The sequence below is a fragment of the Mauremys reevesii genome, linkage group 21 (assembly GCF_016161935.1).
Source record: "Mauremys reevesii isolate NIE-2019 linkage group 21, ASM1616193v1, whole genome shotgun sequence".
Taxonomy (NCBI): domain Eukaryota; kingdom Metazoa; phylum Chordata; order Testudines; family Geoemydidae; genus Mauremys; species Mauremys reevesii.
In genome coordinates, this window is record NC_052643.1 from 11,627,917 (window position 1) to 11,645,382 (window position 17,466).

At 51.4% G+C, this 17,466-nt stretch overlaps 1 protein-coding gene across 1 annotated transcript in view; it reads left to right on the top strand.

Annotated features, from left to right (window-relative positions):
* PLEKHN1 (pleckstrin homology domain containing N1) overlaps nucleotides 1-17,197 on the top strand; it is a 43,647-nt gene extending 26,450 nt beyond the window's left edge. The window contains exons 9-16 of the mRNA XM_039509399.1: nucleotides 6,105-6,174; nucleotides 7,968-8,122; nucleotides 9,372-9,566; nucleotides 10,555-10,818; nucleotides 11,730-11,882; nucleotides 12,719-12,931; nucleotides 14,339-14,387; nucleotides 15,141-17,197. Of these exons, the coding sequence (XP_039365333.1) occupies nucleotides 6,105-6,174; nucleotides 7,968-8,122; nucleotides 9,372-9,566; nucleotides 10,555-10,818; nucleotides 11,730-11,882; nucleotides 12,719-12,931; nucleotides 14,339-14,387; nucleotides 15,141-15,331 (1,290 nt within the window). The 3' untranslated portion in view covers nucleotides 15,332-17,197. The remainder of the gene's footprint in view (nucleotides 1-6,104; nucleotides 6,175-7,967; nucleotides 8,123-9,371; nucleotides 9,567-10,554; nucleotides 10,819-11,729; nucleotides 11,883-12,718; nucleotides 12,932-14,338; nucleotides 14,388-15,140) is intronic.
* Nucleotides 17,198-17,466: the final 269 nt, after the last annotated feature.

Consider the following 17,466-nt stretch of genomic DNA (forward strand, 5'->3'; position numbering starts at 1 on the left):
GACCTGCCCATAAAGGCATGAAAATCTTAACAGCAATGGGAAATGTCCGTGGGGTTTCCCTACTGTAGTCAACACTGGGCTCATCTCTACTGGTGGGAGCAGTGCCAGGAGCTCCAATGCAGATGGGTGGCTGCCATTCATAAGAACGGCGATACTGGGTCAGACCAAAGTCCGTCTAGCCCAGTATCCTGTCTTCTGACAGTGCCCAATGCCAGGTGCCCCAGAGGAATGAACAGAGCAGGTAATCATCAAATGATCCATCCCCCGTCACCCGTTCCCAGCTTCTGGCAAACAGAGGCCAGGGACACCATCCCTGCCCATCCTGGCTAACAGCCATTGATGGACCTATCCTCCATGAACTTATCTAGTTCTTTTTTGAACCTGCCTGTAGACTTGGCCTTCACAACATCTTCTGGCAAGGAGTTCCACAGGTTGAATGTGTGCTGTGTGAGAAAATTCCAAGCACCATGCCGTCGAGCCTGGCTTTGTAGAGGAGAGAGGTCAGAGGAGTGGAGAGGCCAAGTGGGGAAATTCTGATGGGCCCAATAATTCCAGTGTTGACCCTGCACACACTGAGCACTCCGTGATATCCTAGCGTGAGCCAAGCTGCTAGACCCATTGCAATGTGGCAATGGGAGGAGTTTGCGCCTCTCCTACAGAAGATGTTGGAGGGAAGAGAGTCAACAGAAGCAGAAGGGACAGAGGGCTGGGAGGGGTCTGTATTTCTATCCTCTCACAAAGACAAAGGTCCCAGGAAATGCCCATCGCTGACATACCATCCACAGTGTCTCCCCTCTTGGCCCTGGGAGGCAGGGTGGGGACATACTTTGGAAGCCAGAAAAGGAATGAGCAGCAGCCTTAGCATCAGCTGTGACTAGCCCGACACTCGATGCCCCAGGGGTGGAGAAGAGGGCTGGGGCTGGGGTGAGGGGAGAAGGAATCCAGTGATAACTCCCCCTCCCCTCCGGAGAATAGCCTGCATTTGGCAAAAGCAACGGAGCCATTTTGGCTACTTGGTTTGAGTCCTGGCTTTCAGAGAGCCTGGAACATCCCCAGCGGAGTATAGGGCTCCTTTAAAGGGATCTCAAGCTGGGCTTCTGATACTAGTCACTTTGGAAATCCTAGGCCAGTGATACCAGACCCCCGGCCCCCTTGGCATCTCCTTTCCGCCAGGGTAGCCAGGCTTTGCTCCCAGGCAGTTCCTTTGGGTCGGAGTCAATGGCTGTGATTCATCAGGCTCGTGAGACTGCAGCAGGAACCTGCTTTTCCACAGACATGTCAAGGCACAGGAGCCTCCTGCCGAGGCTTCTGCCGCAAGCATGGAAGCTAAGATCCAGGGCTATAGGAATGGGGAAGAAAGCACCAGATGCTTTTCCTCTTGGGCTCCGTGCAAACGGCAGGAGTTGCCATTGGTGGCGGCTGGGGGGAAGGGAGCGTCAGGTCCCCCTGGATGGAGCCGGCTGGTGCAGCCTTTGCTTAGGACAGCAGGTTCTGACTCACCTCTGATGGGAAAAGGCCCCAGGGCTTGGCCTGGGACGGCAAAGCAGGAGCTGCCTGTGCGTGTGAGGAAGCCAGCTCTGTGCCAGGGGAGGGAGAGAGGAGCCCACAGCAGCTGAGGTGGAAGCTGTGGGACTCTGCCTGTGTGTTTTCCACGCCTGGGGATTGCTAACCTCATTCACAGAGCGAAGCAGAGCGCGCGCGTGTGTGTGTGTGTGTGTGTGTGTGTGTGTGTGTGTGTGTCCCCCGGCGTCGCAAAGAACAATGTTCGATGCCCAGTGAGGGGGCGGCGGCTGACAGGGGTTCCGACCTGTCCAACTCTCCCCAAGCCACGACTAGGGTGACCAGACAGCAAATGTGAAAAGTCGGGACGGGGGTGGGGGGTAATGGGAGCTTATATAAGAAAAAGACCCAAAAATCAGGACTGTCCCTATAAAATTGGGACATCTGGTCACCCTAGTCATGACCGTGATGTCCCCCTCAGCCCTTGTGCGACAGGAACCGGGCTCTGACGACCTGGGCCTGCCCCTGACAGGAAGGACTCCGAGGGGGATTGGGCGCTCAGCAGCTCGCAGCGCTGGGCCTGCACTGCACAGGATTGCAAACAGGACTGCTCTTCTTCCCTTCGCAGTAGCGAGCTAATAGCCGAGGCTGCTGACCAAAGCTGGAGCTGCCCCCACGAGCCAGAGGAGCATGTGGCTGGGAGAGGGAAGGGGATAAAGTACTGGATAATCATGCGCCTTTTCTCCCAGGCGACACGGCCCCTCTCGCTTCCAGGCAGACAGTCCCGTCCCTTGCTCTTGCTGAGCGACCTCCCTCCCTCCTTGCTATGCAGGCCTCTCTGCAGGCCACGGGCCTGAGGCGGCAGCTGGCACTGCCTTCTGGACAGGTCACAGGTTCGGTGCCATGAGGGGGTCTGTAGCACGCAGCATTGATGTGCCCTGGCCGAAGCTGCAACCAGCTCTCCTCAGCTGCAGGGCAGATTACTCCGATGCAGTGGGGCTTTGGAGACTGCCAAGATGGGAATCCCAGAGGCTCCCCACCCTCACCCTGAAAGCTGATTTTCTGTCCCGGGCTTGCCCACAACCAGGAATGCCAGGCATTGCTGAGGGTTGGCATTATTTCCCCACACTTGCGATGCTGGCAGGGTGGGAACAGGAGCCTTTCCCTGCATACTCGGGTTAGAATGTTCCGCACAGCAGAAGCTTTCCCAGCTGCAGGCTCGACGTGCAATTAGTAATCAGGGTGTGGTTACGCCAGTCAGACCGAGATGTGCTGGAGCAATAAATGTACCGGCACTCCGAGTCCTTTCCCAGCACCTTCCATCCCAGCGCCTCACAACGCTTCACACGCACTCATTCGTGAAAGCCTCACAGGCAGGGATGTAATAATTTATTATCCTGGTGGGGAAACTGAGGCACAGAGCGGTGACTGGACTTTCCCTAGCAAGGTCACCCACAGAGCAGGTGGCAGAGCCAGGACTAGGATCCAAGGTGGGGTAGGATCAGACCCCAGGAGTCCTCACTCTCAGGCCTCCCCTGTTGCTCTAATCACTAGCTCACTGTCCTTTAATGTGGCTAGCTGCTGTTACAGAGGCCCTAGGACCGTAGAAAGAAGCACCCAACTACCGTGAAACTATTCTAGCTCCATTCTTCAGCAGCCCCACGTTTTCACATCAGTCCCCTAACAGTGGTGCTGTACAAGCAGCCAAACCTCAGGCCCGTTCCCAAAGCCAACCTTACCCATGAGGGCCAGGTTCGCAAAGGAGAGTGAACTGTGCGAGCCTGCAGACCCACAGGCCGACTTGTCGTACCAGTGCAAACCAGCATTTTCACGGGCCAGCCGGAACTGCCGGGCACACCTGCGCGTTTTCACGGGTGATTTCCATGCACTGCGCTGTGAACAAACAGCCCTTGATTTCACTAGGGCCCAGAATAAGAACCTGCGGGAACATATTTGATTTCCGCTTATTGCCTAGTTATATCGATTCACAATCCCTCTTTAGGGCAGCGAGAGGGGCAACTCCAAAGGGGTGTGGAACCCAAATGGGTTGGGGTGTCTGTTCTGACTGTACACACTCACTGGGGATGGTGGTTTCTGCCTGCCTCTGATATGCCTGATAATTATATATGCTCAGAGCCTGGATCTGTATTGTCCTGTGCCTTGTGCAGTGACTTACTCCAGCATAGAGTGGGTGTTGTACAACGCTACTGTTCTGGTTTGGGAGCATTGCACACCTATTGTGTACTGTACAAGGCAGCTGAGAATCAGGCCAAGGAGCCAATTAGTTGGGCTGGATGGAAAAAACATTGTGCAGTAGTGAAATAGGCTGGGAAGATCTGGCCCTGAAAGAAGAAGTGAGGTCTGGAAAATTTTGAACTGCACTGAGCCGCACTACAGATGAGTTTGGCCTTTCTGTGTGGAATCAGTTCTGCCCATCTCCTGTTTCGTAGGTGTCCCTTCCCCAGCCTAATCACTAGGGATGTCTGCATGAAACTGGACCTTTGTTTTTTAAGCACGTGTTAGTTCCTGGCTCATCTGCCCCACTCTGAGGTCACTAGCCTCCAGGGCCGCCCAGAGGATTCAGGGGGCCGGGGGCAAAGCAATTTCGGGGCCCCCTTCCATAAAAAAAGTTGCAATACTATAGAATACTATCCCGCCTCCCCCCCACTCCCTCCCGGGCAGCCCTGCTAGCCTCTCCCAGAGACAACACGACTGGCTGCTGTGCAAATTATCCTTCGCTCACAAACAAGACTATGATGACATCCGGCTGCAAGTAAACAGGGCTCTCAAGAAACAAAGATCCTGGTGCCCTGCAGTTTCCCCTGCTTAAAAAAAAAAATGAAGCTCTTATGTGAATTGTTTCCAACTAGCTGTGGCTTTACAATCCTGGGGTCAGCTGCTCTTATACGGACCAATCCTGCATCTGTTGAGCACCCAAAACCCAGTGGATGCTTTTGGGTACTACAGGAAAATGGGGTTTATACCCTGACTTTACTAACTCTTGGGAGAAGTTCTCCTGAAAGGCCACACCACTGATGTAAAGACGCTATCAAACCCCTGGCAAATGGTAACTCCTGCTGCGTTCTAATCCCTGCTCTGACTGTCCCTAGGCAAGTCACTTAACATCTCTTCCTCAGTTCTCTCATCGATTAAACAGAGAAAATAGCACTTCCCAAGCTGGCCTGTTGAGAGGATTTATGTTTGCAAAGCTGGAAGGTCCTAGGTATTTTATTTCACCACATGCCATTACGACTGTATATGATTTATTTAGAGAGACATCTCTACAATGACACTTAATGGCACGTCAAGGTATATTAATCCTTAAACCCATAACTAGTGATAATGTCTTCATCAATCTTATTATTCTGTCCACCAAACCAAACAAAGTGTTGTCCAAGGCAATGTTTGCAATCCATGTGGGGAAACCAACCAGAAAATCACTAGAATTTGAAAATAGCAGCACAGGAGAAAGCACATGTTTTCCACAGGTCAGAGCTCAGCGACTCCTTATAAATAATTTACATGGCTTGGGCATTCGAGCTACATTCACAATTTTTTTAAAGGCTTTTTTTTTTTCTGTGCATTATGTGAAAATTCATAGGAGAGACTGGGATTGTGGCTAAGGCACTGGGGTCAGACTCAGGCGTTCTGGGTGCAATTGCTGACTCTGCCACAGACTGTCTGCCTGACCCTGGGCAAGTCACTTAGGGCCAGATTTTTAAAGGTATTTAGGCACCTAAATACTTTCTGAAAATTCTACTGTAAGGAGCAGATTTCTGAAAACACCTAAGTGATTTAGGTGCCTAAATCCTATTGACTCTCAGTGAGACGAAGGGCTTGTCTACTCAAACAAACTGCGGCAAGCTGGGTGTGAATCTACCCTGCGTCACCCTCTAAGTGTCCATGTGCACCCTGTGGATGGGTGTGAACAGTTAGTTAATGCACTTTGAGCTAATCCTGGTTCAAAGAGGACTACGGGTTTGTCTGCACTGAAGCGGTGCTGCTGTGCCACTGTAGTGCTTCAGTGTAGACACTGCCTACACCGATGGGAGGGTTTCTCTTGTCAGCGTAGATAATCCACCTCCCCGAGAGGTGGTAGGTAGGTTGACGGAAGAATTATTCTGTTGACCTAGCACTGTCTACATGGGGACTTAGGTTGGCTTAACTCTGCCGCTCAGGGATGTGGGTTTTTCATAACTCTTCTGTCGATGTAAGAAGTGTCTGTGCTACACTGCCACTGAGGCACATAGCCTAATAGTTTGCGCAGACAAGCCCTGAGTCACATTTGAAAATGAGACTCAATCGCTTAGGTGCTTTAGAAAATGTTGCCCTTAGTCTCTCTCTGCCTCAGTTCCTTATCTGTAAAATGGGGATAATACTGCTTCCTGTCTTCCACCTTTGGCTGTCGGGTCTATTCAGACTATAATCTCTGCATTGTCTCTCCTTATGTGTGTATACAGCACCTTGTACAATGGGAGCCTGCTCCTAGTTACAGGTGCAGATGCTACAACACAGAGCCTGAAGTTTAAAAAGTAAATAAAAGAGGGCAAATGTTGACTGCTCTCACCTTGTGGAATTCTAAGCCTGTTCCTTTCTGCAAACAGGGAGAACTGCCACTGAATGCAATACAAGTTCATTTTGAAGAAAACCAAAAAAGCTCCTTTCTAATAGAAGGTACGTGACTGATGCATGCTGGACACTGCAGTAAGAACAGTCAGACTGATTTATAGGAATCCGATTCAGTCATTTAAAATTTAGGTTCCAAAATAAGATTTTGCCCCTGAGCTTTATTTTTATGTAGCAGGGGGGTGGTAGGGTTCCAAAACTTAATCTGGGCAGACATGTTTGCATCAATGGAAACATATTTACATTGTACCAGTGAAATGTCTGTGTTCAGAAACCGTTTTCTACTACTGCGTGAAAGCCAGAAACTGAAAATAAATTGACACCCCACAAACAGGAAATGAAACTTACTAGCCTAATTTCACTGTCGGAGCTGCTGAAATACCAAAAAAATCAACCAGCAGGCACCCCAGGATGACAGGGAGAGCTGCTCAACTTTTATTTTTGAATTTTGACAAGAAATTTCATTGAAATCTCAAATTTTTAAATGTTGACGATAAAGCAGAATTCAGGACAATTTCCACAGGTATTTTTCCTGTTTATTTTAATTCTATTACACCTAGTGATTTTAAAGCATCATTAGTTGACTAAACATTGGGAGGAACAATTGTTATGATTGTTTCTTTATCTTGACTGTGTCCCCTTTTAATTTATGCCTAAACTTAAGTACAGTAAAAGCTGTTTTATCTGGCACTTCACCAACCGGAAAGCTCTGTACACTGGCATTTCTTATCTTCATTGCAATGCTGGTTTATAGTCTGGTTGGTGAGGGGCTGGCAGGGGGTTGGGGCATGGGAGGGGGTGTGGAGTGTGAGCTCTGGGAGGGAGTTTGGGTGAGGGACTGGGTTTGGGGTGTGGGAGGGGATGCGGGGTGCCGGATCAGGGGGCCACTCACCTTGGGCGGCTCCCTGCAAGTGATGACCTGTCCTGGGTTCCGGTTGCTCCCCCTCCCCCTGCCTCGAGTGCTGGCTGCGCAGCTCTCATTGGCTGGGAACTGCGGCCAATGGGAGCTGGGGGGGCGGTGCCTGTGGGCGGAGGCAGTGCGCAGAGCTGCCTGCTGCGCCTCCGCCTAGGAGCAGCCAGAGCCCGGGGCAAGTCTGCGCTTGCGGGAGCCACCGGAGGTGAGCACCACCCGGATCTGGCACCCTGCGCTCCCTCCAATGCCCCAACCCTCTGCCCTGAGCCCCCTTCCACACCCCAAGTCCCTCCCAGAGACCGCGCTCCATACTCCCTCCCGTACCCCAGCCCCGCATCCCCTCCCACACCCAAAGTCCCTCCCTTTTAGTTAACTGGCATTTTTTACTTATTGGCACCCCTCCTTCCCCCAACATGCCGGATAAAACAGCTTTTACAGTAGTGTAGTTATTGAAATGACATATACATAACTATCACTTTTTTTTAAAAAAGAGCAAATGTAAAGAATTCTGTGTTTTGTGAACTAAAGAGAAGGGTGGGGGAGGTAATATCTTTTATTGGACCAATCTCTGTTGGTTAGAGAGACAAGCTTTCATGAACTAAGTTTAGGAACATATTTCATTCTCTTTAATCATTCAAAACCGGTAGCTCAGCAGCTGGCCCGTTGCTGAAATGCAGGTGCTGATTTTTCCAGGGTAGATGCACAATAGGGGAAATTCACCCAGTGCCAAGGTCCATGCAGCACTTACGTCCTACTTACACCTTATTTTGGTGCATGGGCCTGGTGCGGCCCCCCCGCCTACGGGGGATGTTTGTCCCCAGTGGATTTCAGAGGGGAGAAAGACCAGGGGATTCTCAGTGGATTTCAGAGGGGAGAAAGATAGACTCTCAATCTGCATCATTAACCATGTGATTTATCTTACTTCCAGGCCGACTAATAAACTCAATCCAGGTCATTTGCCCCAGCTACGAAGATTACCAGGAGTGGCTGTACTGCCTTAAAACAGCCCAGTTTCGAAATGCTGACTCCTCCCTTTCGGGATCAGAAAGCTTCTCGGGATCAAAGCCACCTCACCTTGGGCAGGTAATGTATATTTATTGCAGGACTGCTTGGTAATCAGTGCGTGTCCCCAAGTCGTATCTCCAGTCACATGAGACTGCCCCGACACACCAGGCTGCTTTGAGTCCCACCCTGAAGGGCACTAATGAAAGTCTTTGATCATTTTAGATTATATTTAGAGCCCTATAAAAAGCAGATTCCCGGCCGTAGATGATGAATCTGTTGTGCAATTTTAATGATGCATTGGTACAGTGACAATAATGGTGGCTTACCAAGCTGGCAGCCGGTGCTTAATTTGTAATGGAAGAGGTGCTGGGGCTCACACAAGTTTTCTCCTTTCATAAATGAAGCGGCAAGCCCAGGACAATGAACTGCCAAACCTAGAGCTCCCAGCCATTGAGAGCTACGCAGCCAGCACTCGAGGCGGGGGGCGGGGGCGGGGAGCAGCCGGAGCCCAGGACAAATTAAGCAGTGGTGACACACCCCTCCACCCTCATCCCCAGCCCATCCTGTTCCAGTGAGTTCAGGGCTTGGCAATTAGTGGAGGACATTTTTCCCCCTGCTGAGCGTCTCATGATTTAAACCCCAGACTGCTCATTTCTTAAAGACGGAGAGGCAATTCACCTGAGATGCCTCTGCACTGATACGCCCAGATCGACATTAGGGCAGCAGCCTCCAGCAGAAGTATCTGAAGGGGAGATGGGGCTTAGGTGGCAAAGGCATCTCATTAGAAGTTACAGGGATGGAGTAAAGGTCGATGAAGGCCCTTGGATTCGCTCTGCTCTGGGGAGCAGGGAGAGGAAAGGCTGGGGGTGGACTGTCTCACGGGCTGGGGTGATGCGAGTCAGAGTCTTCCACCAAATAGCCCAGCATGGCAGTGAGCAAAATTGTTTCCCATCTAATGACTGGCCAGCGTCCAACGTGCAATGAGTTGACGGGTCTCACTCCAGTTCCCGAGGGTGATGTGATGTGTCTACACCGCACTGTAGAGCTCCCGGGTTCGCAGTTCACAAGCACTCAACTACCCTCCCTCTCACGCACTCAGCGGAGTTTGCCGTGGCAACCCAAGCTGGCCCTGTTCTGTGCCTAGTGAGGGGACTCTGGGCTGTCAGACATTAAAAGAGAAGCCAACGCTAACATGGCATTGCTCGTGGATCTGAGGGCGAGCTGACCACTGGGCATCTCTTTCGGAGCCTGGGAGATGTTGCGGGAAATGGATTAGCCTGAATCTACCAATGAGAAGTATTGGTATTTTTAACCATGCCCAATGTAGTTCCCAGGCAGCGGGAGAGGCTCACTCACCTCCGATGGCCGGACAAACTCCTGGACGTCACGAGGGAAACTTACCACCTCAACCCACCACTCCCAGCACAGTGGCTCCATCCCTGACCAGCAATCATTTGTTCTGATGCCTGAAGGCAGAGTGACCGAAGACCCGCTGTCCCCAGGCTATGCCCAGCCTGTCCATGTAAGTGAAGTGAGGTCTCTTGGGAGCCTGGGGGATACATAGGGGATCAGTTTGGATGTTGGGGAGGAACAGGTGTGTTCAGCAGAGTCAGGGTTGCGCTACTGGCCAGGAAAGCTGAATGAAAGTTACTCATTGAGGCACTGGCCTGAACAAGTCATTTAAACACAATTAACCAGATGAAATGGGGGCACTGGTTTAATTTGGTTAAACCAGAGCTTAGATCAGCAAGAGAATTTCCAACGCAGTTAGTACACATCAGTCTCCGCATTAATATTACAAGTATCAGGGGGTAGCCATGTTAGTCTGTATCCACAAAAACAACAAGGAGTCTGGTGGCACCTTAAAGACTAACAGATTTATTTGAAAGCTGGCTAAATTCATGGTGGTTAAGTCCATAAATGGCTATTAGCCAGGATGGGTAAGGAATGGTGTCCCTAGCCTCTGTTTGTCAGAGGATGGAGATGGATGGCAGGAGAGAGATCACTTGATCATTGCCTGTTAGGTTCACTCCCTCTGGGGCACCTGGCATTGGCCACTGTCAGTAGACAGATACTGAGTTAGATGGACCTTTGGTCTGACCCAGTACGGCCGTTCTTATGTTCTTATGCCCAAATAAATCTGTTCATTTTTAAGGTACCACCAGACTCCTCATTGTTTTTATTAATATCACACTATAAGTCTATATTAAATCCACACCATAAAGCTATGTTTGAAGAGTGGTGAGGATACAACAGGAAGGTACTGAAAGGTCAGAGAATCTCCAAGTTAAGATTACCGCACACCCTTAACTCTGCCCCTTTGCCTGTAGGAACTAAAATTCATCGTTTAATTACACAGTCACCTGCTAGTTCATGTTCACCGTAACACGAGCGGGTGTGTTTTCCGGTAGGTGTGTGCCTAATCACATGGCTGTGTGCCTGTGGGTGACGTGTGTCCGGACTCTCACTGTTACGCCAGCTGGTCCATAGCATTTGTTGTCTTGTTTCAGTGCCTGGCAAACCCCAGCCGGCCGAGTACCGGGATCCCCAAACCAGAACTGAAGAGGGGCGGCAGCGCTCGCAAGTCCAAAGACAAATGCAGACCTGCCCAGCAGCCGCAGCCCGGCAGCCAGGACTCAGAAAGGCCTGTGTTTAGCCTCATTCCCGAAAACCCCAACAGGGAGCTGCTGTCGCCAGTGTACAACGATCCCTACTCTCCACTGCGCTGCCCGCAGCACCCAGCGGCCCCCCCGCTGCATCGGGACTCGAACCACGTAAGGCTTCTCGTCTCACTGGGATGCAGATGATGTGGCTGAGCCCTTTCCACTCCAGCGCCTGCATGCTCCTGGCGGGGAGGGGAGTGGAATAGATGGACCAAAGGGATTCGGTCAGCTGCCGACAGAGGCATTCATATTGCTCTCCATGCTCCCGCCCTCCATTCTGGACCGCCCCTTAAAGGGCAACTCACAGGAAGTGACTTTCCACAATAGCAGGGGTTTTGGGGGCAGGAGTGAGAAAGGGGATGGGCTCATCTCTGCTTTGGATGGAGCGGGCTCTCATTAACCCCTCACGTGCTCCTGGACCTTGAGCCTGCAGGCTGTCTGAGTGCCGCTCTGACTGGAGCTCTGCTGGTAAAGAAGAGGGGTTTACATGGTGAAGGGGGCATTATTGTGATAGAGGACATGGCATCTCCTCTTCCCTGAGCCTTTCCTACATAAATCTGGTCTCTAGAAGGTCAGAGAGGCAGGACCAGCTTTAAGCATAAGCAAAGCAATTGGTCACTGTCTTACGTGCAGGCTCTGTAGCTAACTGGCTGGTTCTCTCTCTTACAGATAGGAAAGCACTGACGTAACCGTTTCTTGCAGCTTACGGCTCTGTACATTGTGAGGCTGGTTTTGGAAAGAGGCCAGCAGTGTGTTTCCATATCTGTTTTCATCAAGCCTTACCAAGGATAAGAGCCTACTACTGGTTCACAAGCAAAGGAGTTACCCCTTTAGCTCCAGTGCTTGTCACGCTGAGTTCAGCCCCCACTGATGGACAGTTATAGACCCAGGGCTCTGTGATTCTATGATTTAGGACCATGTTGCATTTGGAGTTAGAATTCCAGGGGAATCCCACCCCATGCCCCTGAATTAATCCGTGTGTCCGCGAGACCTGGCGTTAACTTTTCGACTCTTCCTTTCAGCTGAATCATTGGAGCTTGGGGGAAAGTCAGACTCCGGCAGCTCCCAGCTCTCCGGAGAAACCAGCCCTGCCCCGCTCTCCCTTGTACGCTGACCCCTACACCCCGACCCCCACCCCTGGACGCAGGGTTGCAGACTCTGACTTCCTGGAAGAGGTACTGTATGTATGTGACTGTGGGGATGCCCAGGGCAAGAGGAGTCGCATCCTTGGCTCAATACTCAGAGCTTTGGCAGCATGTGACCCCAACAGAGCCATGCCAGGCACCGCAGGCCTTTTCTCCTGGGCGAGTGGGCCACAGGTCCGGAAATCTGGTGCCTGTCTCTTTGGTGGCCAGCAATGTTCTCTGCCTGTTGGCTCCGGACTGGAGCAGCGAGGAGCTGGTTTCCTCTGTCCGGATGAGGGTGCCAAGTGACCCAGGGATGAGGAAAAATGCACCAAAGTGGGGTGGGGGGTAGGCGGTGAGCTTTGGTTTCCCCAGACCAGGGTGATTCAGATCTAGGGACCGCTTTCTCCAAACCCCTGAGTTTCAGGGGTGTTGTGAGGGGGCGGGTAGATAAATCAATGAGCTCATCTCTCATAAGCAGCTGCCATTTCGGCACCGTCCGCTAGCAGCCGCTATCTTGCTGCTAGGCGGCGGCTCCCTTTCATCTCCCCTTTTCAGAGCCCTGAGCTGCCCTTCAGTCTCCCCCCCACCGCCCGGATGTGGCGCAGTGTCGTCCGTCCCCCCGCCATCCTCGTGCCTGGCCAGGATTCCCTCTGGAGTTCCTCGTCATCGCTCGGGGGCATGGCTGAGTGGCGTGAGGCTACTCCCCCCTCCCTCATCGAGGGGCTGCGTGTCAACTCGGTGGATTTTGAAGTTTAGACCCTGAACCTTTTTTTGTGGCTCTGGTATTTTATTGAAACATCGGGGAGGGTGGAGGTGGGGGGCAGTCAGGGAAGGCCCCTCTCCAGGGACGGCAGTTACCAAATTGGGATTTGTTCTCGTCTAAGTTCTTAAGACGTCATGGTCAGACTGGCTCAGAGCAGCTGAACGGCTACGCAGAAATCCCAGGGGCCCATCAGCCTCCACCGCAGAAGAAGACCTCCCACCCGGTGTCCAGCAGTCGCGGCAGAGAGCCACCCGCAGCGCAGAGATACAGCATCCCTGGCACCTCGTGTCACTTCCCACAGGCATCTCCCTCCGACGCTTCCTGTTTTACAAACGTGAGTGCCAAGATGGGGCCTCTGGGTCGCGCCCACTGCCACCAGACGTGTTTCTGCCCTCAGGGCCCCGAGTCTGATGCCAAGCACGTGTGGGCACAGGCGCCGATTCCAAAGGTGCTCCGGAGCTGGAGTACTCACGGGGAAAAATTGATGGGTGCTGAGCACCCACCAGCAGCTCCCTGCCCAGCTCACCTCCACCGCCGCTCCGCCTCCTCCCCTGAGCGTGCCATGTGCCCGCTTTTGCCCCCTAGCTCCCAGCGCTTGCGCCACAAAACAGACATGGCCAGTGGTAACAACAGAATCCCTAGTGGTACATGCCAGAGTAGGTCAAGAAGTAGGCAGCTGCCCAGATCCAGACCGGAGCGTTCTGTAAAATAGGAGTGGGTTTGCTCCTCCTGCCCCACTGTGGCTTACAGTCTGCAGGAGTGTTGGGCGTGGTTTCAATCCAGCGATGTGCAACTCTGGTAACTTTTATTAATAAGGAGTCAAATCCCAAAGTCCTTGTTTATGTCTGTCTTAGGCATTTATGGCATTTATAGTTACCGTAGTGCCTGAGTGCCTTACAATCTATAATGGATTTCTTCTCACCGGACCCCCGGACGTAGGGAAGTATTATCCTAATTTTACAAAAGGGAAACTGAGGCACAGAGAGGCTAAATGACTTGGCCACAGTCACAGAAGAAGTCTGTTCCAGAGCAGTGACTTGAACCCAGGTCTAGCTAGGTTAGTGCCCTAACCACTGGACCATTCTCCTCTATATTTGGAAGCTTTCCTGCGGTTATCATCCCCATGGAGCCTGAGCCCTGTAGCGCACATATCCTCACAGGTCCCCATGCAGGTAGGGTCAGTATCATTATCCCCAGTCTGTAGATGGGGCACAGAGAGAGAGATCTGAAGTTCTGAGTAGCCACTATTTTTAGTTTAAGGCAATGGGAGCTATGGATACGCAACAACTCTGAAAACCAGCCCCTAAGGGACTTGACCAAGGTCACTCAGGGATTCTGTTGCAGAGCTGGGAGTTGACTGCAAATTGCTGAGTCCCAGTTGGGGGCCTTAGCCATGAAGCCAGCCTTCCGCAGCATCCTTGCTCCTGCAGGCTGCTGGGGGCTGAAGATGCCCAGGGAACATCTACAGCCCTCGAGAAGCCCATTTTCCCAGCCCAGGCGTGACGCACGCCCAAGAGCGACCTCTCTGAGTGACTAAGAAAGGTTGTGGACTGGGTCCAGCTGGACCTGCCCATTATGCCAGAAAGCTGATGGTTACAATGCAGCGGTGTAAAGTATTTGACCCTCAGGGATATGATCGGGTTCCACCCTGGAGGATTTGGATGTGAGACGCTACAAAAGATCCCGGCACTGACATCCCAAATGCTAAGAGACACCCCTCATCACTATTTCTTTCCTCTAGATCCCGTCCTTGAGGGAAGAATTTCTGGGATCCTCACTGCAGTCCTCAGGTGAGTCCCCCAGGAGCCAGAGAGAACCACTGTCTGGTTCCAGTACAATGCAACACCAGCACTAGATTTCTGCCTCTCTTCTAACATGGCCTTAGCTGTGCTCAGCCCAGCCCAGCTGAATCTCAGCACTTTCTAAATCTGCCAGCAGCTGCTGCGTGTTCTGCAACCCAGGCTGCATGGTTGGTGTCTGCCATCTTCGGGTAGCGACAGAAAAGGCCCCTTCGCTATCCCCAAACTCCATCTCTCTGGCTTACGCTGGGGTTTGCGTTTGATACTTAGGCACTTTTCCAGGAAAATCATTTAGATGCAATTACCCCCGGATTTGGTGGCGCTGGGGCAGTGACCCAGGATAACGTCTGACCTTGTTCATCTTCTCGCTAGAGAATGACACGGGGTTTTCGCTAGATCCATTGCTTCCCTGTGGACGAGTGGCCATGTGACAAAGGAAAACAGCCCACCGTCAGTCGTGGCTGGCCTGCACTCCCTGTAGGCGTCTCAGCAGCGAGACCAAGAACTGTAGGGATGGAGCTCTCCCCAGGAGCTGGGCCATCTGGGGCCAGGGCAGGGCAGTATGGGTCAAGCATGCTTTGCTGATCCTTCTCTTGGATCTGCTCTCTGAGAGCTTCAGCTACCAGATCTCTCACTGCAGCACCTTACCCCATTGTATATTTTTGGAAGAGACTATAATAGCGTAGAAATCCTGTAGCAATCAATGTAAACTGCTTTGTTTGTCTCTCTTTCTCTGATTTGCAGAGGGAAGCGCTGGTGTTTACAACCTGCCTGGGAATGGCCGCGTCAGGCACGACTCTGCATATCATGACTACGCAGAACTCCAAAGCTTCCACAGCGACTTCAGTTACGACAACCTCTGGGAGGCTGAGGAGAAGGAGTCGGGCATCCGGCAGGCCGTGCCCTTCTCCTGCCAGCAGTTTTATCATGTATGAAGGCAGGAAGCCAAAGCAGTGCTCATAAAAAGTCCCGGGCCTGCCCCACCCTGACCACTCTGCTTTCAGCCGTGCCTTTTAGCTGTGAAGCGTGTAAGGTGTGTATAGAATGAGCAGGGGCAAGGATCCCTCCAGTGACGGGTCTCCTGTGTGTGCTGAGCTCTGGCTCCGGCAGGTTTTCATCATGTTGGAACTCTTCCACCAAATCTTAATACGATGCCCACGAGCACGAACAAGACTCTACGAATCCTAATGAACAATGAAGTACCTCCCTACCCCCCAACATTCTGACAGTACTAGGGGGATCTTGGACGCTAGGCACTCTAAAGAAACCCACTGTCCCGGCTATGTAGGGAAGCCTAGCTCCTAATCACGTTCCCTTCGGCTAACAGGACACTGTGTGTATGGAAAGGTCGGTGACTCAGAGGGGATAGAAGAGGAGACACCAGTCACTGGACGGGTTAGCGTGTGTGTTAAGTATTAAAGAGCTCTGCATCGGGAGACCTGGTCACTTTCCTTTTCAATGGAGCTGCTTAGTCGGCGACATCTGCGATACCTTTAAACCTTGAGCTCTGTTGATGAGCCAGACCTGTGAGCATTCACGATCACCTAACGTCTGCAGCGTGGGTAACAACTGCACTCGGCCCATTGACTCGGTGCAAAAGGCAGAGCTGGCCATGGAGGTAGGGTAGACAGAAATCCTGACCTGATCCACAGGCCCTGCTCCAGCTAACAGAGGAGGGTTATGTAGGGTCCACCTCTGTCTCTGGACACCGCTCAATCTTCCCTGCCAGTGATGGCCCAGAGACTATGGTGATGGGTGCTAATGAAAGAATCTGCATAGCTTGGCCAGCATTGAGAAAGAGACGAAGAGGAAATGTGTTACCTGTGACGTGCTCCAAAGGGCATGTGTTTTCCAAAGAGTTCTCCAGGTGAGGATACCCCTGGATCCCTCCATGAGACTTTTTCTCTCTCTCCCATTCAGACCTCTCCAAGTTTACTGAACTCAATCTAAACTCTGCCTCTTGTATGTCTGGGCAGCGGGGGTGGGCAGGAAATCATCATTAAGCAAAACTCCTGCACGATCCTCCGAATGCTCCAATAATCTAAGGAATGCCGGTGTCCTGAGTTCCCCTCCTGCACAAAACCCATCATTCCTGGGGGGACAATGTCTGAACTTTATCATTTTCCAGCCGCTTCAGACGGATCCTTCGGCACATACAGGGTGAACAGCAAGCCAAGGTGCTTTACCCTAGGCTCCGAATTCTACCCTGCATTCCCCAAGCAATCTGTAGAACAAAGCGTATTAAGGAGATCTCTTTCTTTCACTGGCGGAAGTGAAAGAAGCCACTAGACTGTTGTACTTGAAAATTTTTTAGAAGGTAATGAGCAAAGTTTACACGTAGGTTTTGAGTGGAATATTTGTATTTAATATGTAAATGTGGGTGAGTTAAAAACTTATTTAATTTCGTAGCTATGGACTATGAACAATACTGTGAGACTACCAGCTGCCGACACATCTGTGCTGTGTGGGATGGTTGGGTCTTCTAGCTGTTTTTGTTTTGTTTCAGGTTTAACTTTCCTATTGGGAGGGTTTATATATAATAACTTAACACTGAGAGGAGCTATTTATTATGAACAGAATTGCACTGGGGAATGTCAGAGGCACATAGTTTTCTGGGATGCAGCTGGGCTCCCTGAATGTTGCTGTGTTCACTGAAACCAAAGACCTTTTTCAAGATCTAGATTTTTATATATATAACAGCAGAGATTGCAGTGTATCAAAATAATTTACTGTAAAGTACTCCGGTCAATTTCTGCAAGACTGTACAATTCTAATAATAATACACCCACCTGGCTTCAGAACTGAGTCTCTGTTTGTCCTCACCTGGTTTAACTGAGGGATTGGTGGTTTTCTCTGTGTTGCTGTCATTCCTTCCAGCACCTGAAGGACAAAATTACTTTTCCCCACCCGCCCTAAGTCTTTGAATCACTAGCAGGAGGAAGAATTTTTCAGACTGCCAACAGCCTGCGCTGCTCAGTTTAGATCAGTCATGTGCAAACACCTTATCTAGGAACAAATTCTCTAGTGTGTTCTTCGGGCGATGGGTTTCGTGCCAGAGGCTGGAACTCCA